The following is a 13,072-nucleotide window of genomic DNA, read 5'->3' as shown; positions in this document are numbered from 1 at the left end:
ATACATTAATTCATTAATGAAGACAACTTTTCTATTGCTTTCCTGTCCAAAGCACTGTTTTCCTTCAACTTAACAAACTCAGTAACTCAAAATCACACACTAAATATCGAAATGACAACACTTATATAGTAATAAGGATATTGGCTCAGCATTAAGAATCAAATAGATTTCCTATAAGGCTAGGAGCCTAGGACTAATTGTACTCTATTTCCCAAAAATTTCCCTGCCCATACTACATTATTTTTTTTAAATTAATACAGGAATACAAGTTTATTAAAGGTAGAATTACATTCTCCATTAAGATTAGCTAAAGTAAGTCACAAAATGCACAATAAACATAGCAATGAAAGATTCAGAAAGTACTTATAATTTCAATAAGGGTTGTTATCATTACAGTTACCTAGAGATTTCTTAACTGTAAAAAGGAAAAACAAAATGAAATCCTTAGTTGTATGGTCTAGTATCCTAGCTATAAACAGGAAAGACCCATGTTCTATCATAATTAGCAAGCACAGTTATATTTCTCCCCTAGGCATTTTCACAAACACCATCAGATATTCAACCAGAAAATCTAAATAAAAACCCATCTTCTAAATCAAATAAAACCCATATGAAAATGAAAGAACATGTTCGACCATAAAATATTAATAAAAACCCATGTTCCGAATCACATAAAACCCATATGAAAATGAGTATGGATGAAGAATTATACCTGAAGATGATGAATGATTCTAAAAGAAGCTTTTAAATGATTTGAAAGAGATGGAAAGATGAGATGAGAGTGATGATTGAGATAGAAATTACTCGATTTGTTGAGAGAGGTGAAGAAGATATCAGTTGAGAATAGATCTAGGGTTTGCCTCCTCATCACCCATCTCTGCTTCCGACGGAATGAACGAAGAAAATGAGAAAGGAAATGAGTTTTTTTGATATAAAACGTGAGGGCATTTTCGTCGATTTCAGTGAGTCAGGGGTTTGAACCACCTACTCAGCAGCATTTCAATGCCTGACTCCCTAGGGCCCGAGTCAGGGGTTAGGTTCGACTCAGATGTCGAGTCAGGGGTTGCTAAATTTACAAAACAAACAGTCTGACTGCTGACTCGGCGCGAGTCAGGGGTTGACTCAGACCCAGACACCGAGTCAGCTGCAAAAAAACAAGCTCTGAGTCTAACTGTCTAGTTGATTCTCATAAAAAGTATATTGGAGATTATCCATACAAATTGCTAAGAGAAATATTGGGTGGTGTTGTTAGACCCCCGCTTTTTCAATTTCTACACTTAATTTTAATTGAAATTACGTGATATAATAGAGCTTAGTGATTAAAAAGAGGACAACTTAATAATTTATGAGGTCTTCTACCAAAAACGCTTCTTTTCTTTATATTAGTATAAGTAAGATAAGATATAATACATAGTTTTGATCTGAGATCATGTGTTAATTTCATATGCGATTTTATATCAAATAACCATTCTTCAGTAAAACGGTAGTATCGTAAAGGCAATCTTTTTTTCTTTTTTTTAGCAGATTAATAAGCACACAAACATTGAAAATTATCACCGAGTCATCATGATTTTCCGCAAGACCACTAATGATATCTCGACGGATATTTTTCGGACAAGGAATTTCAACCCCAAAATGGAGCCCATCTCACTGTTTTTTTTCTTTTCTTGAAGCTGGAAATTTCATTGATTAAGAGACTTGCGTTAGATGAAGAGCGTCCTCTTGTAGTTGAGATACAGTCTTATCAGATATTGATGAAATCCAAACACTACTTCAAAAAGAAACTCTATCTAACTTAGCTAAAATATCAGCAACCTTATTTTGTTCTTTTGGCACATAATTGCATTGCTATAAAGTTTTATTCTTAAGCATACTCTTTATGTCTAAAATTAAATTGTAAATCCTCCAATCTGAGTTGAAGTTCTCTCGATTCACTGCATCAGCTACCAATTGTGAGTCCAGTTCAAATATCACCTTATCAAGCTTCATATCCTCAACCCATTGTAATGCTTCCCATAAACCTTTGCACTCCAAATGTTCTGGACTCAGCGCCGTTTCTAAGAAGATACATTTGGATCCCCTGTGAGCACCTGCAAAATCACGAAGTATTAGACCAATACCACCTAATTTTGTAGAATAGTTAAAAGAACCATCAACATTAATCTTATAAGTGCCTATACTAGGAGGATTCCAGTGCAAATTTATCATATTTTGTCTGGCAGTATTTGGAACGGCAATGACTCTTCTTGGTTTCAGGAGCTCTATTTCTAACATGCTCTTCATAATTATTGATTCTGGAGTGATCTTCCTTCCTTTAAATAATTATCACATCTCGCATTCCAAATGCACCATGTTGTAATAGCTATTCTGCACAGATGTTCCTCTTGTATTAGATGAGCTTTCAGTCTGTCAAACCAGTCACAAAACCATTCAACCAAATTTGCATCATCTTGAATATAAATACCCAGGACAGCAAACCATACTGTTTTTGAGAAATTGCAGTGCAAAATACTGTGAGATGAAGTCTCCAAGGATTGTGAACATAGAGGACGACTATAATCTCCATTTTGTATGACATAGACCAACTTATCTCTTGTTTGTAGAATGTCTTTCAAACATTTTCAAATGAACTGAGCTATTCTAGGTAGAATAGGTAACTTCCAGAGCTTTTTGAAGATAGTTTGTATTCTTTGGCCAACAAACCGATCTGTTCTTCAAACATTTTTCTGTAAGCTGATTTTTCTATAAGCCCATCTCACTGATTGTTTTAAACTATTTCCATGCATTTCTTCAAAACAGCTCCTCGCTTAGAAAATGCAAATTCTTCCCTCTGTTACGTATTACAAGAATGCACGGATACTTCTGCACCTCTATACCTCTTGGGGATAAGCCAAACACAAAGGAACTCAACCCACCAAACGTGGGGAGAATGTGTAATAGCATATGCTTGAAGTTGTCATGGGAATAAAATATTGCTCACACTAAATCCGTTCCCTTTCTCTAAACTTGTTCAAATCAAAGATCCAATCAAACGATTATCTCTCAAATTGTTCATATTATATGTATATATGTAGTCGCCAACTTAGAAATATTGATTTTCTATTCTCAATTGTTTTTCTCCTATCAAACGATGCATCCTCTTGGACCATGAGTCAGCCCCAGCTAATACGATTTTGAATTCGACAAATAAGAATTAGTGTCCGTTTGGCACGCTTAATACGGAGGTAGTTGGAGGATGTAGTGCAGTCAAAAGGATAAGTCACGGGATGCATTCAAATGTTAGGTGTTTGGCATGGATCCAACTACACGACATAGGAACTACACGTAGTTCCTGTTGCGTCTGTAAGAATAAAAGGATTAATTTCTGGAAAGTAAATAGACACTCAATTGGACTGCAAACAGAGGACAGAGTCACTGTTCAACACGTTGTCCTTAACACGATATTTGACCGATACGCCTCAAGAATGAGTGATGCATATACCCTGTGGTCAAGTTCGTATCTAGGATAAAACTGCCCGTTGCAAGCACTGTTAGCACTACGGTACTTGCCCACTCTTACGACCTCAACAACAATTGCGCACGGAATAAAAATAAAGGACCACACATGGGGAGAAGACGAAAAGAAGAGGATAGTAGCTCTTCTGGACACAAAACGAAATGAGAGAAAGTGTACGCTTTATACAGGGGAGAATAGAGAGAGGTCTCATAAACGCGCATTAAAACAATTTCAATTAATTCAGATTTTTTCCAACGGTTTGAAACGTTCATGCGTCATTATGTTTGATATAAAACGTTCATGCAAATTTAAACTTGAAATAAAAACGTTCATGCAAATTTAAGTTTGATATAAAACGTTCATGCAAATTAATGTTGATATAACTTTCATGCATAGACATAATGACGCCCAAATATTTATTTTGTTTGAAATCTTTTAAGTATTAATTCAAAAATTCAAAAGAAGTTTTGTCAAAAAAGATAAGTCTTGACCCACACCCACACCCACACCCGAGCCCGGCCCGCCCGCCCGCCCGGACGGACGGCGGCGTGCGTGCTTCGGTGCGAAGCACCGCGCGTGTGTGAAAATGTGTGATTGCACCAACTAGCCCATTTCCTAAGTCCTCTCCGTCGCACAAAAGTGCTAATGACCCAAGGGCCACTCTAATATCAAAATTTTCAATACTTATGGAGAGGTATCATCTTTAGTTTTCCCTATGTGGGACTAAAGGTTCATTCACAAATAGTGAAAATGAGCTAGTGTCCTTAGTGACCAATAGATCCTAAGTTCCAATCCCACCAAGACCAAAAACCAAACTATTTTATAAACTCATTTTCTCTAACAATCCCCCACATGAATGAAATACCGATAAAAAATCAGAAAACGGAAAGCGAGAAATACCACTTAGGCAAGAGGTGTCCATGAGGTCTTGAACCTTTGCTTAGTGAGAAATTGCCGGAAATACTTGATGGACAGTGAACGCGATGTCTTGAACTGTCATCGTTTGGTGTAATCCGCGATAATAACCACGCGTGATATCTCTCTCGGTGCTGTCGAGTTCGTGTCGTTGTGTCCTTTTTGGCCCTGGACAAATCCCGTTTCTCCGAATGCTCTAGAGAATCAGCTCTCTTCTCATAGGAAACGACCCACTTCCACATTCATATAGATGAGTTCTATCAAGAGTGTTTACTGCTACCCCCCACTTCAATCTAAAATTTAAACTATAGAACTCATTGAGACTTAATAGAAAGTCATCCTCACATGCAGTCACACTATCACGTCTACACCATAGGGAAGGGGCAGAGAATGAATTCTCTGATAGTGTTTACCTTGACCCGCCACAAATTAGTTTCTCATCGAAACCTTGATCTTGGGATCTCCAGTCAGCAAGGTTGAGTATCCTTCATGGCAAGTTTATTTAATGAGCCTAAGCCCCATCCCCTTAGATGCATTACTAACTATCTCCTTGGACAAACCTTTCGTCAAAGGGTCCGCGATATTCTCCTTGGACTTAACCCAATCAATGAAAATAACGCCTTTTGAGATTAGTTGTTTTAGGGTATCGTGTCTTCTTTTAATATGTATAGACTTCCCATTATAGTAGCTGTTTTTAGCTTTAGTTATGGCAGCTTGATTATCACGATGTATAGATATAGCCGGCACAGGCCTATGCCAGAGAGGAATGTCTTCTAAAAAGCATCTTAGCCAAGCGGCTTCCTCTCCTGCTTTATCTAGCGCAATAAGCTCAGATTCCATAGTGGATCGAGCTATGCAGGTCTGTTTGGAACTCTTCCAAGAAACAGCCCCACATGCTAGAGTGAAAACATATCCACTCGTAGACTTAGACTCCTCTGAGTCTGATATCCAGTTTGCATCACAAAATCCCTCAAGGACTGCAGGATACCTTTCATAATTCAAACAAAAGGTCAATGTGTATTTCAAATACCTCAACACTCTAAAAAGTGCATCCCAGTGTTCCTGCCCTGGATTACAAGTATACCTACTTAACCTACTCACAACATAAGCAATGTCTGGCCTAGTACAGTTCATCAAATACATCAGACTTCCTATAACTCGTGAGTATTCGAGTTGTGATACTCCATTACCTCTGTTCTTTTTGAGCTTACAACAAGGATCATACGGAGTATAAGCAGGTTTACAATCAAAATGATTGAATTTCTAAGCACAGATTCAACATAATAAGATTGACTAAGACTATAACCGTTAGAATTTCTCCTAATTTTCATCCCTAAGATTACATCTGCGAGGCCTAAGTCTTTCATGTCAAATTTCTCATTCAGCATGTTCTTAGTGGAATTAATTACATCCATGTTTGTACCAAGTATAAGCATATCATCAACATACAAGCATACAATCACACAGGCATCATTTACAAGCTTAGTATATACACACTTGTCAGATTCATTGATTCTAAAACCACTAGAAAACATTACATGATCAAATTTTTCATGCCATTGTTTAGGTGCTTGTTTCAATCCATACAAAGATTTTTTCAGTTTACAAACTTTGTTTTCACAACCTTTCACTACAAAGCCCTCAGGTTGTTCCATGTAAATTTCTTCATCTAATTCACCATGTAGAAAAGCTGTCTTTACATCCATTTGATGTATTTCTAGGTTATGAACCGCGGCTATAGCAATTAACATCCTAATGGAAGTAATTCTCGTAACGGGTGAGTAAGTATCAAAGAAATCTACACCTTCCTTTTGTTTGTAGCCTTTGACTACTAACCTAGCCTTGTATTTTTGAATAGTTCCATCTATGTTACGTTTCCTCCTGAAGATCCATTTACATCCTATGGCCTTACACCCTGGAGGTAAATCTACTATCTCCCATGTATCATTTTCTTTGATGGATTCCATTTCACTAATAGAAGACTCTTTCCACCACGGAGCTTCAGAAGAAGTCATGGCTTCTCTATAAGTCTGAGGATCAGACTCTGCTAGTGTTATGAAGTCAAGTCCAAAGGAGGTTTTGGTTCTAGCCCTTTTACTCCTCCTAAGATCAAATTCTACTTCATCTTCCTCTAAAGGTAAAGTCTGACTGGTTGAAGGAACATCTAGGGGATCAACTCCTCTCTTACGAGAGTCAGATTTTAAAGGAAAAACATTTTCAAAAAATACAGCATCCCTAGACTCCATAATAGTATTTACACCAATTTCAGAAACATCAGAATTCACAACCATAAATTTATATGCAGGTGTATGCTCAGGATACCCTATGAAGACACAGTCAACAGTTTTGGATCCTATCTTGGTTGCTTTAGGTTTAGGGATCTGAACCTTAGCCAAACACCCCCACACTTTAAAGTATGCTAAAGAAGGTTGTCTACCTTTCCACAATTCGTATGGAGTTTTATCTGATCCTTTAAAAGGTACTCTGTTCAGGATATAGCAGGCTGAGAGGACAGCTTCCCCCCACAAGTTCGAAGGTAATCCTGAACTAATTAACATGGAATTCATCATCTCCTTAAGGGTGAGGTTCTTACGTTCATCTACTCCATTCGACTGAGGAGAATAAGGAGGGGTAACCTCGTGTATTATGCCATGTTCTACACAGAAATATCCTATAGGAGTTATGTACTCTCCACCACGGTCATACCTAATGGTTTTAATGGTAGTATTCAATTGGTTTTCAACTTCTAGTTTATACCTCTTAAATGCTTCTAAGGCATCATCCTTACCTCTAAGCATATAAATATGACAGTACCTAGTACAGTCGTCTATAAAGGTAACAAACCATTTCTTACCGCCTCTAGTTTGAACTGATTTCATGTCAACTAGGTCTGAGTGAATTAATTATAAGGGTTTAGAATTTCTATGAACATTTTTGCTAAAAGGTTTTCTAGCATACTTTGATTCTACGCATATTTCACATTTGTGTTCCTTTTCCAAACTAAATTTGGGTATGCAGCCCACATTGGCTAGTTTAAGCATTGATTTATAATTTACATGTCCAAGTCTACCATGCCAAACGTTCAAAGACTCACAAACATAAGCAGGAGAATCATTATTATTCATTACAGCAGAGTTTACATTAAGCTTATACAGACCCTCAGTCTTATAACCCTGCCCCACATAATCCTTACCCTTAGTTACAACACATTTCCCAGATTCTATTACAATTTTAAAACCCTTATCATCTAAAACAACACAAGAAACAAGATTTTTGAAGATGTCCGGAACATGAAGAACTTCATTCAAAGTGAGAGTCTTGCCAGAAGTGATCTTGAGCCCAACTTTGCCTTTTCCTACAACCGCAGCTGCAGATGAGTTACCCATATAGAGTTTCTCTCCTTCCCCTACCTTACTGTAGGAGGTGAACATTTCTTTGTTCCCACAGACATGTTTGGTAGCCCCAGAGTGTACCCACCAGTCTCTCACATTTGTTACCAAATTTACTTCAGACACCGTGCCAGAAAATTCATCTTTGTTGTTTTCAACCAAATTAGCATTATTTTTCTTTTTAAGGTCCTTACGGTTTCTACAGTGAACCGCCATATGGCCAGGATTTCCGCAAGCATAGCAATCACCCTTAATTTTATTAATGCTAGATTTAGGTTTCTGAAACATACCTTTCTTGCCTGGAGGTTTCTTGGAGTTGTTTCGGTTCTTATCAGCAATGGAACCTTTGTGTTCGGTCACATGAGCTTTGTAAGACATGTCCCTTGAAGAGAGCACAACAATTCTTCAACTTGAATTTTCTTACCCAGTTCAACCATAGTAACTTCAGCAGTTTCATGTCTCATTTTCTTCTTGTACTCGGACCAGGAAGTAGGCAATTTCTCGATAGCAATAGACACTTGAAAATTTTCATCAATCACCATACCTTCGGCAAGAATTTCATTCATAATTTGCTGGAGTTCAAGGAATTGATCAACCACAGATTTGTCATTCACCATTTTATACTCATAAAGCCTAGCTACCAAGAATTTCTTACTTCCGGCAGTTTCAGCTTGGTATTTCGCCTCCAAAGCAGCCCATAAATCAAAAGCAGAAAAGTTTTCTTTAACATTGTAAAAATCATACAGAGCATCCTCTAAGCAATTCAGAATATGATTTTTAGACATGTAATTGTTCCTCTTCCATTCTTTTAAAGAAGACTCACGACCAGCATCATTCAGTGATTCATCAAAAGGTTTCAGAACATATGAATCCAACTCATGGTAACTTAGAAAGAATAACATTTTTGACTGCCACCTCTTAAAGTCTTTTCCAGAAAACTTTGCATGCCTTTCAACATCGTTTTTACCCATTGTTACAGACAGAAAACAGAAATATCGTGTTAAGATTGTTGCGTCTGTAACAATAAAACACTCAAGAAAGATGTTAGAAAGATGTAAGAATAAAAGGATTAATTTCTGGAAAGTAAATAGACACTCAATTGGACTGCAAACAGAGGACAGAGTCACGTGTTCAACACGCTGTCCTTAACACGATATTTGACCGGTACGCCTCAAGAATGAGTGATGCCTATACCCTGTGGTCAAGTTCGTATCCAGGATAAAACTGCCCGTTGCAAGCATTGTTCGCATTAAAACAATTTCAATTAATTCAGATTTTTTCCAACGGTTTGAAACGTTCATGCGTCATTATGTTTGATATAAAACGTTCATGCAAATTTAAACTTGAAATAAAAACGTTCATGCAAATTAATGACGCCCAAATATTTATTTTGTTTGAAATAAGTCCTGACCCACACCCGGGCCCGGGCCCGGGCCGGCCCGCCCGCCCGCACGGACGGCGGCGGCGGCGTGCGTGCTTCGGTGCGAAGCACCGCGCGTGTGTGAAAATGTGTGATTGCACCAACTAGTCCATTTCCTAAGTCCTCTCCCTCGCACAAAAGTGCTAATGACCCAAGGGCCACTCTAATATCAAATTTGCTAATACTTATGGAGAGGTATCATCTTTAGTTTTCCCTATGTGGGACTAAAGGTTCATTCACAAATAGTGAAAATGAGCTAGTGTCCTTAGTGACCAATAGATCCTAAGTTCCAATCCCACCAAGACCAAAAACCAAACTATTTTATAAACTCATTTTCTCTAACAGTTCCTACTACCTCCAAAGGTAACCCTTGAATAACCTCTTCTTGAGGTGTGCATTGAATACGACCCTGTATTACCCCCTCCAACTACACCATTGATAAATGTTGACCGCTTATTTTATTTACAAAAACAGATATATTTACATTATATTCTTTTTAAACTTTATTTGTTAACTATTAAATATTCAGTTTTAATTTTTTCGGTTAATTTATTTTTTATGATAGGATTTTTTAGATTTTTATCATAAATGCCCGAAATTAATATACAAATTTTTTTAATTTTTTTATTATTATTATGTTATTTATTAATTTATTATAATTATTATTTATTTTTCTCTTATAATATGTTCAGTTTTAGTTATTTATTTTTTGGTTTCCTTTTTTTTAATTATTATAAATTTTTTTTTTTGGTTTCTATTTATTTTTATTTTATTTTTCAATTTAATTGTTTTAATATTATTATATATTCTTTATTAAATGTTCAATTTTATTTAATTACTATTTAATTCTTTTTTTATTTTTAAAATATTTCCTTTAATATTATTTTATTTTATTTTTTAATAATCATTATTATTTTATTTAAATTGTATCAAATATTTTCTTTTCTTTTTACTTTTTTTATTTAATTTTTTAATTTTTTAATTTATTTATTTTAATTTCTTTTAATTTTTTAAAAAATATTAAAATAACACATTTGTTTAATTTCTTTATTTTATTTTAATTTCTTTTAAATTTACAAAAAAATAAAAAATATATATTTCTTTTAATTTTAAAAAAATATCAAAACAATTTTAATTTTAGAAATAGAGTGATTAGGGGTAGAGTCATCATTGCTCTCTCGAGTTTTTTTTATTTTCTCTGAGAATCTCACCACCCAAATTTTCTTCTGGGAGTGATGATATGGTTTTCGTTGTACTTCTCTTCGATTCAATAGCTTTTGTCACCAGAGAAGGAGAGGTGGAGCTCAATTCTTGGGGTTTTATATGTTATCTTCTTCAATTAGGTTTCTGAGAAAGGGTTTTTCGAAGATTTGACGTAGGGGTTTGCAGATTTGAATTCTGTGTTGTGGATTCGTTGATTGAAGGAGAGATCTGGGTTTTTGAGATAATGGTTTTCGCTGATTCAATTTCGGTTTGTATTGTTTGGTTTCTTCAATTATACTGCTTCTCAGCGTTTTTGTGGGGGTTTTCTGTTGCTTCTCTTTGTTGTTTTAATTAGTGAATTGGGGAAGCGTTTTCCGGAAACTTTAGAGAGATTTGTGTTTTGTGGTTGGTTATTTGTCGATTAACAGCAAGAGGGTTTTTTTTTTCAGAGTCAATTTGGGAATTAGGGTTTTGCTTTGTTCTCTTCTTTTCTTCAGTTTTTCACAGGAAATTGGTTTCCGTCCCAATTTCTTTTTGAGGGGTCATCTGTTTTTCTTGTGTGGTGTGTTAATTAGGGATTTGATGTATGGTAATTTGAGTTTTCATTCAGTGTGAAATCTTAATTTCCCATCTGTCAATTTCTAATTTCCCGGTTCAATTCCCTTTTGGTGATACATATGTTGTTGTGTTGAGTAGAGGGGGTTTCATTGTTTTGAAAGAAAGTTCAAGGTTTTGAGGAAGTGGGTTTATCAGGGTTAGAGTGAGGGGTTTAAGAATGACTAGGGATACTGGGACTAGTCAGGCACATTGTTTGAGTCCAATCTCTCAAGGTTTTGAAACTTAAACTGCTAATAAGTTTCTACAATGCCCTTTTAGGGATTTCGATGGTTGTACGAATGGTGTGAGAGGCAGGGGTTTCGCAAGGAGTTATTTTTTTAAGCATATCAATGATACACATCTTTTAAATGGTGAAGAACATGATAGATGCAGGGATAGAATTACACATAATGGTATTGTTTATGCTTTGTGGGAAGAGGCTCTTTTTCAACTTAGGATGTGGTTGTGTACCAAGTGTATGCTTCTTCGAGCATGGAGCAAGTGTTGCAGGCCTCATCAAGGTGATATAATTTCTGCTCCCTTAAATGGCAGAGAAGCGGATTCTCTTATACAAGGTATTCCAAAACCCCTTGCTGAGGTAAGTCCTTGTTCTGCTGTAGATGTTAAAAAATGATGTTTTTAGTAAACCATGCCTTGATGTGGATTTGTTAGATAAGGTCTTTCAGGCACAGTTTCATACCATTAAACATATACCTATCAAATGTAGACTTAACTTCTCTAAGGCTTTCAGACAAACAATTGACTCAGTCATTCTTCATCCCTTAGATATATCTTGTTGGATTAAGTTACTATTATTTCCAATATGTATTCTAAGAAATTACACTCCTAAGTGTAAGACTGAAGAGAGATCCGGTGTGCGTAAGAGATTACAACACTACAAAAATACTGAGATTTAGTCACGCTGGACAATCGTGGCAGTTGCTCAAAAATCCGTGGCAAAAGATAACTTGCGACGCCTGAGGTGCCGTAACAAATAGTCCAGTGGCTAATACTATTTGCCACGATGCTAGCCACGGTTTTCACTTCGTGGCAAATTCCACATAAGTATTTGCTACGGACAATAGCCGTCACTACTGGGTACACATGTGTGCCATGATTTTCCATTCTTGCCGCACCTTTTACCGTGGCAAAAGGTCACTTGTCAAGTTTTATATATATATTCAGTTCATTGTAGTTTCCAGGCTGGATTTTAGCAAGTATCGACATTTTATACTGAATTCATTCACCCAAAGTACAGGAAGGAGGAAATATGAAAAACTTTCATTCATTAATGAATGAAAGTTAAATACATCAAGAAGATTGAAACACAATTAAGCTTCTGAGTCAAATAACATAATCGTCAGTTCACGACATTAAAACAAAATAAGAAACATGACTGGCATGCATAAGCAGCATTACTGGTTTCTATGAAACTCTAACAGATTCTTGTAAGACATCTTCGCATTCCGCTTTAACCTTTAATGGAGGATTGGATATGGCATCCTAAAATCTTCATGTTGCATATGCGTGAAAAGTGGACGACAACATCTCTTTGCATATTTAGAGCGCAAAGATAAACATCAGCAGGAAAGAAAGCAACCTAAAAAGGCAGCAAAAAATGCCACAGCTCAGAGACAGTGGCAATCCGTAAGAAGTTCTGACACTATCCTGCCCAGTATATACAGCATAATAGATGTCTTCACTTAAGAATCTCCATGGGTATATCTATTACAGTTCACACAATCTAAGAACCAGAATTTTATTCTTGATAATCAGGCAACCAAACCTTGATCGTTTTACCTAGGAGTTCCCTTTCAGCATCGACTTGATTTGGTGTTTTCTGCAGCAAGAAGAAAAAAATCAATAACTGCAGAAAGGATATAAAATACAATATGAAACATATCCTAGATAAATAAGAATAATTGGTACTTCAAAACTTCGGAAAAAGAAATGACAGAAATAATCATGATACGACCACCAGCAGAGCATGGAATTACTAAAAAAAATTCAAGACTAATTAATGGATGAGACAACAAGCATTGCAGATAAACA

General features: G+C 36.2%; 1 protein-coding gene across 1 annotated transcript; it reads right to left on the bottom strand.

Annotated features, from left to right (window-relative positions):
* Window positions 1–1,848: 1,848 nt before the first annotated feature.
* Window positions 1,849–2,283, bottom strand: LOC113294878. The gene has a single exon (XM_026543252.1). It carries the CDS (start codon window positions 2,281–2,283, stop codon window positions 1,849–1,851), a length of 435 nt encoding a protein of 144 aa, XP_026399037.1.
* Window positions 2,284–13,072: the final 10,789 nt, after the last annotated feature.

Source organism: Papaver somniferum, chromosome 7 (assembly GCF_003573695.1).
Source record: "Papaver somniferum cultivar HN1 chromosome 7, ASM357369v1, whole genome shotgun sequence".
NCBI lineage: Eukaryota > Viridiplantae > Streptophyta > Magnoliopsida > Ranunculales > Papaveraceae > Papaver > Papaver somniferum.
Note: the sequence above shows the minus strand (reverse complement) of the source record. Positions and strands in the feature narration are given on the sequence as shown.

What these genes read in the sequence shown, in the direction of transcription:
- LOC113294878 (XM_026543252.1), bottom strand. Translation starts at nt 2,283, where the DNA reads ATGAAGAGCATGTTAGAAATAGAGCTCCTGAAACCAAGAAGAGTCATT.